At 47.8% G+C, this 20,698-nt stretch overlaps 1 protein-coding gene across 6 annotated transcripts in view; it reads left to right on the forward strand.

Annotated features, from left to right (window-relative positions):
* The window catches only part of VPS13D (vacuolar protein sorting 13 homolog D), a 171,515-nt gene that overhangs the window by 79,050 nt on the left and 71,767 nt on the right, over positions 1 to 20,698 (forward strand). For 5 of the 6 annotated variants that reach the window (XR_008312635.1, XM_053280941.1, XM_053280945.1 and 2 more), the window contains exons 39-48: positions 555 to 677; positions 4,071 to 4,145; positions 9,761 to 9,866; positions 10,552 to 10,704; positions 11,417 to 11,552; positions 11,731 to 11,778; positions 13,686 to 13,836; positions 15,099 to 15,309; positions 17,053 to 17,300; positions 19,951 to 20,142. Coding sequence is in view for 5 of the 6 variants with exons in the window: in XM_053280941.1 (XP_053136916.1) it covers positions 555 to 677; positions 4,071 to 4,145; positions 9,761 to 9,866; positions 10,552 to 10,704; positions 11,417 to 11,552; positions 11,731 to 11,778; positions 13,686 to 13,836; positions 15,099 to 15,309; positions 17,053 to 17,300; positions 19,951 to 20,142 (1,443 nt within the window). In the remaining variant the exon portion in view is untranslated. The remainder of the gene's footprint in view (positions 1 to 554; positions 678 to 4,070; positions 4,146 to 9,760; positions 9,867 to 10,551; positions 10,705 to 11,416; positions 11,553 to 11,730; positions 11,779 to 13,685; positions 13,837 to 15,098; positions 15,310 to 17,052; positions 17,301 to 19,950; positions 20,143 to 20,698) is intronic. The other variant, XM_053280944.1, reaches the window with a different exon arrangement.

A 20,698-nucleotide genomic window follows, 5' to 3' on the forward strand; every position in this document is an offset into this window, starting at 1 on the left:
TCTCAGTGGAATATCTTCCAGTGCTCACACTTCTGCTCTTCCCAGAGCGGCTCCATCCCCTGAGGGGAATATCTTACAGTGCTCACACTTCTAGTCTCCCTTTCACATGCAAACCAGGGTGGATCCTGCTTAGCTAAGGGGACAAGTCATGCTTGCTACCACAAGACCAGCTCTCCTCTCCCTAACATCTTGTATCCAGTGGGCAAATGCATTTTGCTGTGGCTGCTCAAGTGCTCTTCACGATTCCTGTTGTTGCTGAAGGACTCTCCTTCCTGCGAGCCAGCAAAAAAGTCCCTGCGGGCCGGATCCAGCCCCCGGGCCTTATGTTGTGCAGGCCTGGTCTATACAGAGTGGCAGCGGCTTCTCCAGGGTTGCAGGCAGGAGTCTTTCCTAGCCCTCGCTGGAGATGCTGCCAGGGAGGGAACCTGGGACCTTCTGCATTCTAAGGGGCTCTTGTAGCTTACAGGTGCTCTGCTTCTCATGCGACCCCATTCCCTAAGGGGGAGATCTTACAGGGCCCTCACCTTTCACTCTGTTGTGTTCTCTCCCTCCAGAGCAGTATGCCAGCACCAAGCAGTCCTGGATGGCAGATTACTGCAAGCAGGAGCAAGAAGTGAAGGAAGTGGAATCCGAAGAATGGATGGGCTCTTCGGTCGACCCTCCGTCCTTAGGGCAGGGTATGATTGGTTCATCTTGGTCTTGTGACTGTAAGGGTGCATACGCCCAGTTGTGGCCATAGAATCAGAGTATTGGGGCACTGGCCATCACATCATGGCTGACATCCTGACTCACCCAGCACTTGCAAGGGACAGGACGCTAGCCCACAGGCGTCATGCTCGCTCCAGAGCTGGCCTTCCACATTTGCACAGCACTCCGGAAAGCATTCTTGCTCTCTAGTGTGCAGCCAAAGCACGTCTCCTTTGTTTTAAATGGAACGTTGGCACAATCAGTCAACCAGTCAGTCAATCCATCAATCAATTTATTGTGGTCCATAGACCAGAAGAAGAAGAAAAGGAGCAGTCATGGTTACAGCAACAGTAAGATACCAAACAGTACACTTCATATTTTCCCAGACATTTAAAAAAAACCCAAGGTAACCCCCGCCCTGTGGCCACAAAACCATCCTTCTGTCAAGCACCAGTTAATTTATTTATTTATCATATTTATATACCACTTGATACGTGTATCCCATTATCTTCAAAGATACGTGTATCCCGTATCTTCCCGTGTATCTTCCATGTGTCTTCAAAGATACGTGTATCCCGTACCTTCAAAGTTAAAGGAAAACAAATGTAACACAAGAAAAAAATGATTAGAACAACTTTACAATGTAACACATGCCATTTAAAATTGACAAATGAAAAGCCTGAGAAAACAGGCATGTCGTATGGGTCTTTTAAAGCCGTTTTTAATGTGAGCTTTCAACTTGCTTCCTCGTTCTAATAGCAATTTACTGTTGGGCAAATCCTTGGTGTTTTAGCATCACCATCGTCTTTCAGTGGTGCAGTTTTGTGCTTCATTAGGATGTCAGCCAGCGTCCTTTGTGAATTGCCAAGGGCAGCATAACTCTTGGCTTTCCTCCAACAGGCCCTCTCCGATTGTTTGCTACTGCTGAGAATGCTTGCCTCTTTCTGTCTGCAGCTGCTACGTGCACGAGAAGCCATGACTAAAACATCAGTTTGCCAAATAACGGGGCCACAGAGCCCTTTGGTAGATAACACACTCAACCATGAGTGTTCGCCTTAGTTCCTTCTGTCGTCTCGGAATCATTGAAATGCTGCACAAGTTTCACATCAACTGTGGTGCTCACTTCTGTGAGGGAAAGTTGCTGAAGCTAGTTCACGAAGCTGGTGGCAATACAGTATTGATGGGTGTCTTTGGCCATAAATTTGGCGGGGCGGGAGCCAAAGAAATAGGGACGGGAACTCCCAAGGGCACTGATGAGTTCTCATAAATTGATTTATTCATTATTGCCCCGTGTGTCTTGAGCATGAGATACTCTTCTTCAGAGGCAACGGTAAAAACAATGTATAAAATATTACCAAAAAGTCCAGATAGATAGAGAGATTAAAAATACGTTAGCTTTCCAAATATAAACCTATCATTGTCCCAGGTAAAATATGTTTTATATTTTGCAAGTTTTAACTTTCAGCATTTCACGAATTATATCTATAGCTATCTACCTATAATATATAAATAAATGTATGCATGCATTTATGTATGTATGTATGTAGATATAATTTGTGAGATGCTGAAAGTTAAAACTTCTGAAATACAAAACATATTTTACATATATATCTGCAGCATGTCTCTTTCCTTGGTGCATAATTGACTGCAATTTTGCCCTAGTTGTTTGAGGATAGAGTTAAACCTAAACAGTAGGCTTCTTCCATTGAGTTGTTGAGACCAAGCGTATTTTCATAGAGCTTGTGCAAACTACTTTTCTACAAAGACTAAGAATAACCCATAGTGTTTCTGCTTTCCTGGTTCTCTTAACTCTCTTGATTTTCTCTTCACTCACTTGATTTTTCTCCTGTGGAATGCACACGTGACTCACGATGAAAATGTGGCACCAGTATTGATGGTGTCTCTGGCCATACACCCGGGGCCTAAGCCACATTTGGCAAGCACATCAGTGACTTTACGGTGTTCTTAATCCCTGTAGGAGTTTGCCTTCTCCAAGGCAGCATCCCTCCTGGCTTCATACAGAAATAACTTCCTTTGTGGCAAAGGCTGTCCTTCGAACAAAGCCCAGAACTAGCTATTGGGCAGGCAGTGAGGGTCTCCTTCATCGGAGCAGTGAAACTCGGAGCGAGTCACTCCTTTATTTGCTCCATAGGCAGCTGGCTATTCAGATGATCTTTTATGGTGATCCCTGCATGTGGTGCTACAAGCACTCTTGATGTGAAAAGGCTGGGACCAATGTAATAGAAGGCTCACAGCCTCTGTAACTTTCTACAACGGGGTGAACAAACCTGTCCCTCCAGCTGTTATTCAACTACAACACCCATCATTTTATTTAGTTAGTAAGTAAGTAAATTTTATAATTTACAAAATATTCAAATTGCTAATACAAGCTCTACGAAGATGCAACAAAACAAAACTTGGCCACATTTATAGAAATAAATAAATAATCATTTTATTTATGATTTATTTGTTTATTTATTTTATTTTATTTATATACCGCCTAGTATAGAAATCTCTAGGCGGTGTATGGAATTAAAACAACATAAAATATCAAACATTTAAAATTCACTTTAAAAGAAAGATAAGAACACACTAAAAATGTATGTGTGTGTATGTATTTATTTAATTTCTATACCGCTTTTCATTAAAACAATCTCAAAAGTGGTTTACAATATGATTAAAACGATGCACAATTAAAATACCAAAAGTGTAGATATTACATATGAAAATAATCTCTATTTAACAATTTAAAACCCTATATAAAACAGTAATACACAAAACACAGAGCAGCAGCAGTAAAATCTACAGGTAAAGGTAAAGTGTGCCGTCGAGTCGATTTCGACTCCTGGCGCCCACAGAGCCCTGTGGTTTTCTTGGGTAGAATTCAGGAGGGGTTGACCATCGCCATCTCCCGTGCAGTATGAAATGATGCCTTTCAGCATCTTCTTATATTGCTGCTAGTACTAATATAGTACTAGTGGGGATTCAAACCGGCAACCTTCTGCTTCTTAGTCAAGCATTTCCCCACTGCGCCATACTCTCATTTAAAAACCTCCCAGGAGCCCAGAGTGGTGTACATAGTTAAGTTTCTCCTCACAACAACCCTGTGAAGTAGGTTAGGCTGAGAGAGAAGTGACTGGCCCAGAATCACCCTGCAAGAATGAAGATTTGAACTCGGGTCTCCCCCGTCCTAGTCCGACACTCTAACCACTACACCACAGTGGCTCACTGCTTTTCTGTCGGGAAGGACCACTCCCCGCAGCCACCCTGTCAGGCCTCTCTGTGCTTGTGCCTCCCCTTCCTTCTGGTGCTCCCCGCAATCTCACCTGTATCTCTGTGTTGTTTTTTCCTTCCTTGCTAACGTTTTCTCTCCTGTCTGCCAGGCCTTCCTCTTGTCTACCTTAGAACTAGGAGCACAGCCAGTCTGACTAACCTAGAGCACCAGATGTATGCTAGAGGTACGATGCTTTTGCTCTTCCCCCGAAGTGTCTCGTCCCGCAGAATCTTTTGCTTTTATGCCCTTTGCCAGACAAATCGCCTGCCACGGAGAGCCCCCAGGCGCCTTGCCCGGAGGCCTTTTTTAAAGCCATGAGGCTTTTGCTGTGCCTCTCCGAGAAGGCACGTGGTGACGTCCAGCTGAGCACAGACACCTTCTGCTCTGGCTTGGCCTTTGTGGTTGTTGACCATCATCCCCGTGATGATGCTAGGGCTCTTGGCCGGGAAAAGAAGAACTCTCCAACTCGCTCGGCTCAAACTGGCTAGCAACGTCGGGAATATTGCTATTACCCCCATTTATTTACTATTTATTTGTTTTATTTATTTATTCGATCAGCCCTATTTACCCAAATAGAAGACAACTCTGAATTAAAGATTACCCCCGCTTTAACAATAGAAGTTGAGTACAGGTTATGCAAGTGATCCTTGTTATTTGGAGGGGTTCCAGTTTCGCCTATAGGCGCAAATATGGAAAGCGTGGATAATGAAACCTTGAGTCAATGGGAAGTGGGGCGTTAGGTTCCTAACCAAAAAAGGGAGGGGCAAAAAAGCAAGAGGGGGTAGAAATAAGAGAAGGGAAGAACCTTATGTTCCAGCAGTGCCCACCCAACCCTGAAAACAGTTGAATGTTTGCCCCCAAAAAAGCTTTTTAAGAGCCACAAAATGCCGCTTTGCTGGAAAATGGTGGCTGGGAACGACGTTTCCGGGTCATTTCTGGCCACTCAAAACTGTGGATAAGCGAATAGGGTTGCTTGTTGGTTCAACTGAGAATCTGAAAAGAAAAATAAGATGCTACCCACAAGTTATTCTCTTTGCAAAATTCTCAGCCCCCAGGAGACCAATTTGGCCATTTGTCTCGATGAGAAGAACGTTGTCATTCTTCTCCCTCTGCCTTTGGTGTCTACTTCCCTTGACCAACGGCAATTCACAGAATTCAGCAGCAGGAATCCACATCTTGGCAGCTGGTTTCCTCTGAAGAAGTTCTGGACTGTTTCGGAACCGTTCCGAATGAGAGTCACATGGCTGAATTCTTGGGGGTGGACATATATGCCTTTGTATCTTTCTTCCGGAACGTGGAAAACCTAGATCTCTTTTTATAATGTCCTTTGTTTTATACAGCATGTTACTTGTGGGGGTTATCTTTCCCGCCTACTACCGTAGGAACCGCGAGTAACGAGGCATTTTTCCTATGGGGAAAGGGGGAGTTAGGTTCCAGGCTGGAGGGGAAAAGTCAAAACATGGTGAGAAAACTGATTTGGCATGTGAAAAAACTTGCTTTGGCATGCTCCACAGGATCTCCATATGTCCAGGAATCCCCCCATGTGCCCAGGAATGCCCCCAAACTGCAGACACAATGCCCCCCCCCAATTGTGGGGGAAAGTCTATTTTTAAAAAAGAAATGAGCCACAAAATGGCTCCTCCTGTCTCCTCCTGAGCCTCCTGTAGACAAAATGGCGGGCGCAAATGACCTCTATGGTAACTTCTGGCCCTCTAGGAACTGTGGATACATGGGTTTTAACCCGTTCATATCCATGGATACGGGGAAAGGGTGTCTATTAGACACCCCGTGGATGCTCGGAACCGCAAATAGTGGTTCCGCGGATTACAAGGTCCTACTGTATTACTAAATTTCTGTAGTGTTGAAGCTTCTTTATGTCCCGAACAACAATGGGAGGCATGGGCTCCACTCTTGCTTCTGAAAGGGTGTTGAGGCTTCCTGGTCCTCAGATGGCTTCCATGCCCGTTTCCCTCCATAGGCTGGTTCAGACTTTCGACTAGCCATGGCTACTTAGGATCATGCCTGCGGCCCCGAGGAGACCGATGGGCCTGTGTACTCCCTCCTTTCCTCTCATCTTCTTACCTGCTCTGCTTCTGTGGCTACAGTGGCATAACCACCATTGAGCAAGTGGCGGGGGACGACAGATGTCTCTGCAGTGGGGGGGTTGAAAGGGCACACTCTTGCCCGCCACCACCACGCCTGCCCCCTCTGCCGCCATTTGTGCGGGCAGCGGCACAAAAGAGGGGGCACGGCGCCCAGCGGGGGGCGGGCATCGCGCCCGGTCCCGAGAGCCTGATTTCAGGTGATTTAGGGCCAGGGGCATACATAGGAGGGGCACGGTGGCGCCTCACGTCCTGTCCCGGGACCGCCACCACCAGCCACCCTGTGCCGCTGGGAATCCCGTTTCACAGTCCTGTCGCTAACCACTCACCTGGCTGCCATCAGTGGCCTAGAGCTGCCGTCCGGCAGGTTAGCACCAGTGTTCCCCCTCACAGGGATTCCCAGATGTTGTTCACTACAACTCCCAGCATCCCCAGCTGCATTGGCCTTTGGCAGGGGATTCTGGGAGTTGTGGTCACTAACATCTGGGAATCCCTGTGAGAGGGAACACCGGTTAACACCTCCTTCCTCTTGCACGAATGTGTCTGTTGAGCCTTGCCCTAAGGGGAATATACTAATACGACGAATATTTATATGCCACTTTTCAGCAGGCGTTCCCAAAGCGGTTGACATAGATATAAATAAACAAAATGGCTCCCTGTCCCCATAGGGCTCACAGTCTAAAAAAGAAACATAAGAAAGACACCAGCAACAGCCGCTGGAGGGATGCTGTGCCCACAGGGAGTCACCCATCCAAATGCACACCAACCTAAACCCTGCTTAGCAAAGGGGGTGAAGAGTGCAGCTCTACATAGTTCCCAATGTACCGCTGCAATCGTTATTCTTTTTGTTAGGGTTTCCAGGCCTGTTCATTCCGCTTTCGTCCCTGTTTAATTGCGTGGCAATTTAGGAGTCTGCTCCCTGTATTGGCGCCTGCATTATTTCAGAGGAATATATTGCCTTTGGGGACCCTGCCCCTTTGGCGGCTGTTGTTCCCGGCTTTGCCAGCAGGAGGCAGACGTCTTCCACACTTTGAATGCCCCATTTTGGAAGCTGTATTCTGCCCAGAACTTCCCGCGGCCCTGGAGTGATGTGCCAGACCTTGCCGAGGACGGGGCAAAATTGTGCCTCATCTCCTTAGCCTTGAAGCACAATTAAGCATCCACCCGGGCGGGCCACCTGTCCATCATATGCTGCGTGCAGAGGTGGCTTTTAAGTACAAAGAAAATACAGCAATAGAAACAGTTAAATAATAATTAATAATTAATCATATTACATTTTTTAACATTTATATTATTAATTATATTAAGATTTGTTAAATGAAATATTTATTTAATAGTGATTATTATTTACTACATTTGTTAATTTTATTGTTAATTATATTACATTAAATATTTGTTCATTTAATAATTATTGCTACATTTTAACAACTATATTATTAGTTATAATATTTGTTAATTTAAATATTTATTTAATAATGGTGATGATTTACTACATTTGTTAATTTTATTAATTATATTAATATTAAATCAAATATTTATTTAATCATTATTGCTACATTTTTAACCATTATATTATTAATTACATTAAGATTTGTTAAATTGAATATTATGATGGTTGTTGAATAATGACAGAAAAACCGGCACTCCTTAAGGGCCGAAGACTTGGGTGAACAGCAAGGTTGCACGACTGCTCCCGGAAGTCGTGCAGCCCTGCCCAAAGATGTGTGAACTCTGAGAGTTTATCCTAGGCACATAGGAAGCTGCCGTTTACTGAGTCAGGCCCTTGGTCCATCTAGCTCAGCATTGTCAGCCCAGAAGGGCAGCGGCTTCTCCAAGGTTGCAGGCAGGAATCTCTTTCTCTCTGCCCTGTCTTGGAGATGCCGCCAGGGAGGGAACATGGGACCTTCTGCATGCATGCAAGCAAGCAAGCAGATGCTGCACCTCTGAGTCCTGGCCCCATCCCCTAAGGCAGTGGTCCTTAACGTGGGGTCCGCCAGATGTGGCTGAACTACAGCTCCCAAATGCAGTGGAAAAATAAATACTAAATAAATGGTCACAGAATATCAGACATTCTCAAGGTCTCTCACTTGGGGAAAGAGAAAAGAAGCGAGGGCTGTTCCCCTCGCCAGGGTGCCCGACTGGTGAAGCAAAGCCAGATCTGGCACTGGGAGAAGAACAGCTCCATCAAAAGAACCGTGCCAGACCCGGAAAGTAATGACCGCCCAGCAGTGTCCGCTCGGACAGGGATTCCCAGCATTTCTGCCGGCTCTCGCCTCCCGTGACCCTCAGTGGGTTGGGATTTTTGCAAAGGCATCAGGGCTGGTGTCAGCAGTTGGTGGCGGGTCAGGGCGGCTGGGTCAGGGGTTTGCCGGAAATGGCTGAATAGTTTGCCGCTGCCACCATCTTTTCTGCTCGCGTCCGCCCACGAGCTGTGACGTTTGCTGGGATTTTTGGTGTCATCTACAGGTATAAATTTCATAAATGTTAGGAAAAGGAGAGGTGCAGCCAGGAAGTAGCACCCTTCTTCCTGGAAGACGTTGCCCATATCTCAGATGCTTGAGTCTGACGGCAGTTATGCAGTGGCCCGTAGGGGGGAACACTTTCTACGTGGTCAGGGGCATTTTTGTAGTCTCTTTGCAGCAGCCTCTGATCCCTGCCACCGTTGTTCATCTTTTCTGCTAGCGGCCACCCACGAGCTGTGATTCCCATGCAGAGGAACTCGGGAAGCTGCTGCCTACTGAGTCAGACCCTTGGTCTGTCTTGCTCAGCGTTGTCTGCTCTGACTGGCAGCAGCTCTCCAGGGCTTACGGCAGGGGTCCCCCCCCCAGCCCTACATGGAGATGCAGGGGATTGAACCTGGGACCTTCTTCATGCAGAGGAGCTCTACCATTGAGCTCTGGCCCCATGCACACTAGCAGCTGGAAATATTTGTGTGATCTACAAGTATAAAAAGCAGAGGTGCAGCCACGAAGTTGCAGCCTTTCTCCTAGAAGACCGTTTCCCTTATGTCAGGTGTTTGACTACAGTTACACAGTGGTCGGGGGGGGCACTTTGTACATGGTCAGGGGCATTTTTGCAATATATTCCCCTGTTTTTCCCCCCTCCACATGTCAGCAAGCAGCATGGAATTGAGAAGGCCACCCTATTAGATCCCCTTACTCCAAGGCCCACAGATTCCTGGTGACGTATCTGTCTGACAGTAACTTAGGAAAGTCAAAATAAGTTTCACAGTAAGCGGTCCCAGTAACATGGGAAAGGCAAAATAAGTCTAAATATAGTTTACAATATCGCTCTCTTCACACCCTGGAACTGAGCGCCATGTTCCAGGGTCAGCCCAGCGGGGTAGAAAACAACCACCACAAAGAGATCAAAGAGGCAGAATTATGGTATGGAAGTTCCAGGGTCAAGATATGGTTGGACCAAATGGAAGAGTTTTGCGTCCCCAGTATCGGGTCCTGGCCCTTTCCCCGAAGGCCTGCAGTGGACCAGGTGAGGGGCCCTCTTAATCTAGTGGGTGGGAGTTCCACGGGGAGGGAAGTCTCTGGGCCAGGCTGGCAGTCTGCCCGCTGCCAGCCATACAGGAACCTCCACCCGTGGTGAATTAGTAGCCGGTCCAAGCAGAAGGGTGTGGGGAAGACCCGTCGGTGGAAACCCACTTTCTTTTCTCCCTAAATCCCCTCTTTCCTTTCTTTTACAGCTGAAATGAAGACCCCCAAGCGCAGGCAGCCTTTTGTGCCCTTTGCCTTGCGGAACCACACCGGCTGCACCCTCTGGTTCGCCACTCTGACCACTACCCCAACACGGTAAGAAGCTGTTTATGGTGTCTGTCCGATGTTTCTTTTAGATTGTGAGCCCTTTGGGGACAAGGATCCATCTTATTTATTTATTATTTCTCTGTGTAAACTGCCCTGAGCCGTTTTTGGAAGGGCAGTCTAGAACTTGAATTATGGCAAGAAGATATTATTTATTCTTGTTTACACAGTCAGACAGGTGTTATTGATGGGTTTGTTTTATCCAGACATCGAGTCCTTCCCAAGGACCTGGGATGGCTGAATTGTATTGTCAATGGTTATAGATATCGTCGCAGAATATAGGCTGTTCCCAGTAAAGTTGCTTTTTGTAATTGGCTGATGGTGATTTCTGTGGCCCCGATGGTGTTGAGGTGCTCTTCAAGGTCTTTTGGGATTGCACCCAGGGCGCCAATGACCACTGGGATTATTTGGGTCTTTTATTATTATTATTTTTTTTATTATTATTATTTTATTATTGTTGTTGTTGTTTACTAAATTGGGTACAGTTGTAGGGACACCTTGACGGCGTAGATTGTGATGTTGTCACTCACCCGGATTCAAGATGGCGGATGCATAAATGTGGGCTAACCGATCTCGACCAAATTTAGTCCAGTTGTAGGGGTAGGGGAAGGAAGGTAGGCAGATTCGTGCTCACTAGAATAACTTGTGTGTGTGTGTTGTTGTTGTTGTTTTTTAGTGCCGCTCTCTCTCACAGTGGGAGCCCGGGAGTCCTCCCAGAGGAAAACAGGACCTTTCTGGACGATGCGCACAAAGTCAGCGAGTGGCGCGAAGTTCTCACCGGCGAGGAGGTCCCGTTTGAGTTTGAAGCCAAAGGGAAACTGCGGCACAGGTGAAGGGGCTCTGAAGGGTTGTGCGAATGGGTTTCCCATGTGAGACCAAGAGGTCTGGGGGTGGGGTGGGGGGTCAAAGAGGGACGTAGGCTTTGGTGGGGTGAGAGGTGGAGGTGTGTGCGCGAATGGTGGGGAGTGCTTCCCGTAAGGAGTTCCTGACCTGCTCTTCCACATAGCCATTTGCATGGTGAGCAACGCCGTGCTGACCACGCAAATGGCCGGTATGTGTACCAACGCCGCACAGAGGCTGCAGGGAACAGCGGCACAACCCCGCACAACTGGTTGGAGTGCGGGTGCTGTGAGCACTGTAAGAGATTCCCGTTCAGGGATGGGGCCATCTGGGAAGAGCATCTGCTTGCTTGCATGTGGAAGGTTCCAAGTTCCCTCCCTGGCAGCATCTCCAAGATAGGGCTGAGAGAGACTCCTGCCTGCAACCTTGGAGAAGCCGCTGCCAGTCTGTGAAGACAATACTGAGCTCGATGGACCAAGGGTCTGACTCAGTATAAGGCAGCTTCCTCTGTCCCGATGTTTATGAAGAGCCCCGACCCGCTGGCCTCGTGTGGCTTCTGATTAGGAAAACCACGTTTGGAAAGTTTCGTCTCAATGCAGAACGTTGTCCGTTACATCCCGCCGTCACGGAGCCTGTGGCTGTGGGCACTCTCCTCTCATAACTGCCATTGCTCCTCATGCCGGCCTCCCTGCTTTGAACAGGCACACCCACGATCTGAGGATCCACCAGCTGCAGGTGAGGGTCAGCGGCTGGGAGCCAGTCAGCCCCGTCTCCGTCGACAAGGTCGGGATTTTCTTCCGGTACGCAGCCCCGGACAAGAGCAGCTCGTCCTGCACTGTAAGTCTGGACTGTAGTTCTTTCTTTTTAAAAAAAACACGATGCTACTGCAGTCTCTATCAAGTCAGCTGCAAAGCCCCCTGAGCAAAAGGATATAGCATCAAAGCTGTGTCCCTTTTCCTTTTCCTTTTTTTTAAAAGACATAACCATCCCTTAGATGTTTGTTTTTTCCCCCTAGGTTGGCAGCCCCATTAGCAGAACAAACATCATCCATCCTCATGTTTATGTGAGTAACCTTATTATTATTATGCTATTTACACACAGTCTGCCAGACGTTATTGACTGGATTTGGTACATTAATTATCTGGCCCTTTCCAAAGGTCTAGGACAGGGATTCTCAATGTTGGGTCCCCAGATGTTATTGGACTTCAACTCCCATAATCCCCAGCCAAAGGCCACTGGGGCTGAGGATTATGGGAGTTGAAGTCCAATAACATCTGAGGACCCAACGTTGAGAATCCCTGGTCTAGGATAACTAAAGAAAAATTAAAAATACCGTTGTAGTGTTTGTGCTTTCCCAAGTAATGTGGCCTTCTGTAGCTGATGTGTCGTAGTTTTATCGATCCCAAGTGGTCGAGATGGTGTTCAGGTTCTTTTGGGACTGCACTAAGGGCACCCACAACTATTGGCACCACAATTGTTTTCTTTTTCCAGAGCCGCTCAATTTCAATCTGAAGATTTGGTTATTTTTTCCAATTGTTTTTTGCTGACTCGCCTATTCCCTGGGATTGCAATATCTATTATTATTATTGTTATTTTTGTTTACACAGTCAGATAGGTGTTATTGACTGATTTGTTTTATCCAGACATCGAGTCCTTCCCAAGGACCTGGGATGGCTGAATTTTATTGTCAATGTTGTTGCTGTTATAGATATGGTCGCAGAATATAGGCTGTTCCCAATAAAGTTGCTTTTTGTAATTGGCTGATGGTGATTTCTGTGGCCCCTATGGTGTTGAGGTGCTCTTCAAGGTCTTTTGGAATTGCACCCAGGGCACCAATTACTACTGGGATGATTTTGGTCTTCTTCTGCCACATCATCATCTTCATCATCATTATTATTATTTATTAATGGTCAACACAGGTCAAAATAGCGTCCTTCTGTTGCTCCTGACCTAGAGTCAAGGGGTAACAGTTACAAGGAAGCAGACTTAGGCTACACATTTATTTATTTTTTTACATTCCTATCCCATTCTGTACACCCCAGGGCAGTGTTGGTGGTTAGGTGTATCCTCACAACAACCCTGTGCGGTAGTTCAGGTGGAGAGAAAAGTACAGTCCAGCAAGTTCCATGGCTGAACGGGGATTTGAACTCAGGTTCCCCTGGTCCCATCCTGTACTCTAACCACTATCCCCCACGGCCTCTGGGCAGAACTTCCCAACTGTAAGAGCTGTTGACTGGTGGAACTGTCTGCCTCATGCAACGGCCGGCTCTTCTTCACCGGAGGTTTCAAAACAGGCTGGGCGACTGTCTGTCAAGGATGCTGTAGCCCAGGGCTGCTCACCTTCAGCCCTCCTGCAGAGGTTGGCCTACATCTCCCATCATTCCTGGCTATTGGCCACTATGGCTGGGGATGATGGGAGTTGTAGTCCAACAACTTTTGGGGACCCAAGGTTCGGAAGCCCCAGCTCTAATAGGAACATAGGGAGCTGCCCTTTACTGAGTCAAAACCTTGTTCCATCTATCTCAGTATTGTCTACCCAGACTGGCAGCGGCTTCTGCAAGGTTGCAGGCAGAAGTCTCTCTCAGTCCGATCTTGGAGATGCTGCCAGGGAGGGAACTTGGAACCTTCTGCTCTTCCCAGAGCGGCTCCATCCCCTCAGGGGAATATCTTACAGGGCTCACACTTCTAGTCTCCCATTCAAATGCAAACCAGGGCGGACCCTACTTAGCTAAGGGGACAAGTCATGCTTGCCACCACAAGACCAGCTCTCCTCCCATTCACTGGTTCACGGTCAGAGTTAATCACCAACCAGTTTCTGAAGATCGTAATGGTGGATTGGTAGTATTAGGTAGTATTAGTATCGTGGCAAGTGTCCATTCCAGCTGCTGCCTGTCAGAGCTTGGATGCATGTCTGCAAACATGTTTCATTTTAACTGTCTCTTTTTGAAAACAAAAAAAATATTTTCACAGTTCTCTTCATTGCCTCCCGTTCGAGTGGTGTTTGCAGTGACCATGGAGGGCAGCGCACGGAAGGTGATCACAGTGCGTTCAGCCTTGATTGTGAAAAACAAGCTGGAGACACCAATGGAGCTGAGGCTGGACAGCCCTTCGGCTCCGGACAGTGAGTGAGGGGCTCAGAATTGCGACCAAGGAGCTCTGTGTGGGCCCCAGATCCATCCCTCCCTCCCTCCCTTCCAAAAGTAGCCAGTTTTGAGTTCTGGGGGTGACCATCTCTCATCACATAGGAAGCCGCCATATACTGAGTCAGGCCATTGGTCTGTCTAGTTCAGTATTGTCTACCCAGACTGGCAGCGGCTTCTCCAAGGTTGCAGGCAGGAGTCTCTCTCAGCCCTATCTTGGAGATGCTGCCAGGGAGGGAACTTGGAACCTAAGTGCTCTTCCCAGAGCGGCTCCATCCTTTAAGGGGAATATCTTGCAGTGCTCACACATATAGTCCACCTATCCACCTGAAGGAGATAATTTACTGGAGAAGATGGATTTAGATAACATCCATCTGGAGGAGATAACAACAACTATTTATGTACCGCTTTTCAACAAAAGTTTCCAAAGCGGTTTACAGAGAGGATGGGTGGATGAGAAAGATGGCTCCCTGTCCCCAAAGGGCTCACAATCTAAAAAGAAACATCAGACAGACAGTAGCAGCAACAGTCACTAGAGGTCCTGTGCTGGGGGTGGATCGGGCCAGTTACTCTCCCCCTGCTCAATCAAGAGAATCGCCACATTTAAAAGGTGCCTCTTTGCCCATTTAGCAGGGGTTAACCCAGAGATGATCTGCTCTGGATGCCTTGCTCCACCGAGAGAGGAGCAAATCCTAATTCCCGTTGGCAGCCGGGGAGAAGGTGGGGCTGTCTTCTCCAAAAGTTCTTGAATTGGGTCAGTTTTGAGTTCTGAGGATGGCCCTTTTTCATCTCCCACCTTCTTATTTCACTGTCCATCTGTAGCAGAGGGTGCACAACTTCAGGTTTAGTTTTTCAGTTGGTTTTACACCTCTTATCTCGCTCTTCCTCCAAGGAGCCCAGAGCAGTGTGCATGCTTATGTTTATTTTCACAACCACCCTGTGAGACAGATTAGTCCGAGAGAGACCTTTTTTTACCCGAATCCAGGACTACCCTTTCAGCCCGAGTTCCTTGATATTTATTTCTTTAATTCATTTTTATGCCACCATATATGCAAGTCCCTTATTCTTCCAGACCCTTCATCTTTGTTTCCATTCGATCTATCCCTCTCTTTCCCCCTAAACCTTCTCCTTCTTCTCATCCTCCGACTTTGGAAGGCCCTAAATGTCTTGCTCCCTGTCTCCCTTTGAGGGACAGGAAAGGCCGGCCTCTGAGGGGCGTCTCTTCTTTCTCCCCCGGCTGCAGAACCGGTCGTGCTGCCGGCGGTGATGCCAGGCGATTCCTTTGCCATCCCCTTGCACCTCACGTCGTGGCGGCTGCAGGCCAGGCCAAAAGGGATGGGTGTCTTCTTCTGCAAGTCGCCGATCCACTGGACGAACGTGCAGAAGGCGTCGGAGGTCAGCAGCAGCAAGCGAGAGTGCCACGCCATGGAGTCTGAGAACAGCCGGTTCTTCAGGTGATTCAGCCTCGGGGAGGCCGAGTGTGATGCTCCCTCTTTGCCTCCTTGGGGTGGGCATTGTGGCAGGGGATGCTGGGAGTCCGTCAGCATCTGGGGACACCTGTGCGGGAGGAGTTGCACTCCGAGGCGAAGGGAGGTCCCGTCTTCACATTTGGCAGCCTCCCAGCTGGTGATAACGATATTTTTTATTATTTATTTATTTGGTTTTTATGCCGCCCTTCCAAAATGGCTCAGGGTGGTTTACAATTCAAACAAACCATTAAAACACGAAAGAGCTAAAACAAACAAACAAACAAACAAAAACAATCTAACAACAATTAACAATTTAAAGACATTTTAGAACAACAATTAAACAACTGCAGTAATTAAAAACCCTTGAGGGGAAAGCGCTCTGGCACCTGGAGAAAGCAGCCTGTTCTGTTAATTGCTAGTGAGCAGTGGGTACATTCTGTGCCGTGCCTGAACCCGTTATGGTAATACTTGGCAGGAAGCTGCCTTCTAGTGAGTCAGGCCCTTGGTGCATCCAGCTCAGTATTGCCTACACAGACTGGCAGCGGCTTCTCCAAGGTTGCAGGCAGGAGTCTCTCTCAGCCCTATCTTGGAGAGGCTGCCAGGGAGGGAACTTGGAACCTTCTGCTCTTCCCAGAGCGGCTCCATCCCCTAAGTGGGGGAATATCTTACAGTGCTCACATGTGGTCTCCCATTCAGATGCAAACCAGGGTGGTCCCTGCTTAGCAAAGGGGACAATTCATGCTTGTTCGCACAGTGAACGGCCCCATTCCCTCAGGGGAATCTCTTCCAGTGCTTACATGTGTGTTCTCCCATTCAGATGCAAACCAGGGCAGACCCTGCTTAGCAAAGGGGACAAGTCATGCTCTTTCTTTCTTTCTTTCTTGCAATGAGATTACAACAGTGCATAACCATAATCGAGGATAGTAATCATATATGTCAGTATAACCTGGAAAAGAAAAGAACCATCTCCTAGACATGACTGTCACGCCCTGTGCTGGCTGTAAGCGGCCTCAGCGTGTTTGGCCGGAGCAGGCCGCCATTGTCAGCCCCCTGGGGCCTGCCTGTTGCTTCACAGGCAGCCCCATGGACATCCCCTGTTGCCTGCCGCCTTAGGAGTCACTGGGCTCCTTCGCCCGGCAGCCCTGGCCCCTCATCACAGGCTGGGCCAGCCTCATATCGCCCCTGACACGTGGGGCAGCTTTCATGAGATCGCCAGGTCTCGCGGGCTCTGGCCCATTCTCGCGAGACTATGCCATCTGCAGACGGCACAGCCTCGCCATAGCTAAGGGGCCAGCCCGCAGAGGGCGGCTGCGCCCCGTATCGGGCCCCGTATCGAGAGGCGGCACCACCCAATCAGGTTGGGCCAGCCCGTTGCCCTCCTCGTCCGATTCGAGGGCACCGGAACCTCGACAATAACAGAACAGAACTGCATAAACATAACGCCGTGCTTGCTACCACAAGGCCAGCTCTGCTTCCTAAATTTCACGGGCATCCAAAGGACATTTTGCCAGGGGAGGGGGCGCACCCTGCAATCCTATAACCACGGCCTTGATGAATTCAACGGGGCCGGCTCAGTCCGGCGTACCTGCCCTTGCCCCCCCACCGCCCAAACTCCCATGGGCTGGTTCCGAGATCGAAAGAAAAGGCCTGACTTTGGCAGGCAGAAGTTCAGCCGTGCGTCCCAGCTCCTGTTGATTCCCGCGCCTCTGTCTCTCTCTCTCTCTATAGGTTTTGTGTCGCAATAAAGAAAGAGAATTACCCTGATTACATGCCCTCCAGCATCTTTTCGGACAGTGCCAAGCGGATTTTCAGGCAGCCCGGCCACACCATTTATCTCCTGCCAACGGTGGTGGTTTGCAACTTGCTCCCTTGTGAACTGGAGTTTTATGTGAAAGGGGTGCCCATTAACGGCACGCTGAAGCCGGGCAAAGAGGCCGTGCTGCATACCGCCGACACGTCACAGAACATCGAACTCGGTAAGGAAGGGTGTTGGCGGGGTGACGCCCTGCTGGGAGAAGCGTGTCCTGAGACCCAGGGCTCTGCAGACTCCCGTCAGGCAGTGTTTGTAACGCGTCCATTCGGAAAGCGTTTGGCTTCACCAAGCTTCCTCGGCGAAATCTCCCAAGCGCCCGTGCCTTTTCCGAGAACACACAGCAAAATCAAACATGTGGGAATCAGCCGTGTGGGGATTCAGAATCGAAACCAAACATGATGGGGATCAAAATCATACTTGTGGGAATCGGAATCCAGGTTGATCACGGCCAGGAAGCAAACAAAATCGTCCCCCCCACCATAAAATATATTATCGTACGATAACAACAGCCTATTATACGATACCAAAACCCAATCAGCCAATAATCTCCAGCACTGTCAAGCTTTTATCAACGGCTTCCTAACACAATTTGCAATACAGAGAACCTCTGTATTCATGCAGGTTCCGTTCTCTGCTACTACCGTGGATACAGACGCCGTGAATATAGAGTCATTGGGGTATGGAGATCTGGGGGTTAGGTTCCCGGAGGTCTGGAAAATGGGTAAAATGGCCCTATAATGTGGGGGGAAGTAACCTACCATGCTCTGTGGGTCTCCAGCAGTGCCCCCCAAGGGTAAAAAAATCAGCCAAAAATCACGATGGGAGGTGGCGGAGTGGCTGGTGTGGGGTTTTTTGGTGTTTTTTAAATGAAACATAAAATGGCTCCTGATCGCCGAGGTCATTTCCAGCCATCCCTGACCTGTGGATTAACATAGTATCTAAAGGTAACGTGCGCCGTCAAGTCAATTTCGACTCCTGGCGTCCACAGAGCCCTGTGGTTGTCTTTCAGTAGGATGCAGGAGGGGTTGACCATTGCCTCCTCCCGCGTAGTATGAGATGATGCCTTTCAGCATCTTCCTATATCGCTGCTGCCCGATATAGTCCCAGCGGGGATTCAAACCAGCAACTTTCTGCATATCTACAGCCCCCAAAAGTCATGTTTCTTTCCCTTCCCCAGAACAGGATCTTCATAGAAAGCAGTGGATTGACTGGTTGATTTGGTTGAGACGGCTGTCATTGTGTTGTAAGCCTCCCAGAGAACAATTTGTTATGGGGCAGCTAACAAAGTTGTTTTGTTCTTATTTTTATTATGCCAGCTCTGTAGGTAGACTCTCTTTGGGGCACGCTTCTTTGACCACGTTTGTTTGTGTGATTGCTTTAATAATCAAATGACATGGTGATCTATGGACGTAATTCTATTTTCTGGCAGCTGCTTTCTCTTAATGCTAAAAGGGAACTGGGATTTTCGATTGTGGGGAGGAGATGAGCATAGGAAACTGCCTTATACTGAGTCAGACCATTGGTCCATCTAGCTCAGTATTGTCTACACTGACTGGCAGCGGCTTCTCCAGCCCAACCCAGAGAAGTCAGGGGTTGAAGCTGAGGCCTTTTGCGTACAAACAGATGCGCTACTGTTGAGCTATGGGCCCCATCCACTAAGGTGAATATCTTATGCAGTCACCCATCCAAATGCAAACCAAGGTGGACCTTGCTTGGCAAAGGGTATAATACATGCTTGCTACCACAAGACCAGTCACCTTAAGAGGCGCAGCGGGGAAATGCTTGACTAACCTCCCGGCTTGACTGGTAACCTCCCGGCGCTCTACGTGGGGCTGCCTTTGTACGTAGTCCGGAAACTTCAGTTAGTTCAGAATGCGGCAGCTAGATTGGTCTCTGGGGCAACCCGGAGAGACCATATGATGCCTGTTTTGAAACAGTTACACTGGCTGCCAATATGTTTCCGGGCAAAATACAAAGTGCTGGTTATTACCTTTAAAGCCCTGAACGGCTTTGGTCCAAGATATCTTAGAGAGCACCTTCTTTTACATGATCCCCACCGCACGTTAGGGTCATCTGGGGAGGTCTGTCTCCAGTTACCACCGGTATGTCTGGTGGTGACTCAGAGGTGGGCCTTCTCTGCAGCTGCTCCTGGACTGTGGAATGCACTCCCAGCAGAAATTCGTAATCTTGATTCTTTACTGACCTTCAAGAGAGCCCTTAAAACCCATCTGTTTGGCCTGGCCTTTCAGGGTTTTTAATCAGTTTTTAATTGTTTTAATGTTAACCTGGGTTTCAGGGTTTTAATTGTTTTGATAGTTTAATTGTTTTTTAAGTTGTTTTAAATTGGTATTTATATTTATATCTCTGTTTTGTTTTTAATGTTTTCTGTTTTAATTGTAAACCGCCCTGAGCCATTTCGGAAGGGCGGTATAAAAAAATCAAATAAATAAATAAATAACAAGCAGAAGGTTGCCGATTTGAATCCCCACTGGTACTATATTGGGCCGCAGCGATCTAGGAAGATGCTGAAAGGCATTATCTCATACTGCGTGGGAGGAGGCAATGGTAAACCCCTCCTGTATCCTACCAAAGACAACCACAGGGCTCTGTGGGCACCAGGAGTCTAAATCGACTTGACGGCACACTTTAGCTGTACCACAAGACCACCTATCCTTGGAAGCGGAATGTGGGTATGATCCAATCACAAAACAGGGTTCCATGGGCCTCTCCAGCCACCAAGGAAACACTGGGGAAAGATGCAACCTGTGAACAGTTTGGAAAAGCACACACGTTTTGTTTCTTCTCCCATTCAGGGGTCTCTTTAGAAAACTTCCCCCGCTGCAAAGAGCTTCTGATCCCTCCGGGGACTCAAAACTATATTGTACGGATGCGACTGTACGATCTCAACAAGCGCCAGCTGAATCTCACGATAAGGATTGTGTGTCGAGCGGAAGGGTCCCTAAAGATCTTTATTTTGGCACCCTATTGGCTCATCAACAAAACCGGTAAGCCCAGCCTAGCTTTCTACAAAACTCGGGAAGGTTACCGATCTGAAAATGAGGCTGTGTTTAAGCCCAGATAGATAAACTTTATTACGATCGTAGATCAGACAGTACAACAACGGAAAAAACAACAACAACAACAAAAACATTACATAAGACTAGAGCGTATAATACAAACAATGTAGCAAAACCTAGCCACATTGAAAGTGATCTCTTTACAAAAATTAGATAGCGGAAACTTTTTTTAAAAAAGTAAAATTCATCAGAGTGACCTGGAAACTTCCCCAAGAGAGGAGTAATTCGTTTTAAACGAGCATCACTATAAAATTTACAATATAAAATAACATGAGGGGTAGTTTCTACAGCACTCATTCCACAGAGGCAAATCCTTAAATTACATGGAATCCCTTTATATCTACCATCCCTAACAGCCGTCAGAAGGGCATTTAGGTGGGCAAGAGTAAATGGGCACCTAAATTTAGGAATAAGAATATTATCTAAATATGCTGCCGGTTTGGAATTAAAAAGTTGTTTCCCCAGATAGATACCACTCCTTAGA

Source organism: Hemicordylus capensis, chromosome 16 (genome assembly GCF_027244095.1).
Source record: "Hemicordylus capensis ecotype Gifberg chromosome 16, rHemCap1.1.pri, whole genome shotgun sequence".
Taxonomy (NCBI): domain Eukaryota; kingdom Metazoa; phylum Chordata; class Lepidosauria; order Squamata; family Cordylidae; genus Hemicordylus; species Hemicordylus capensis.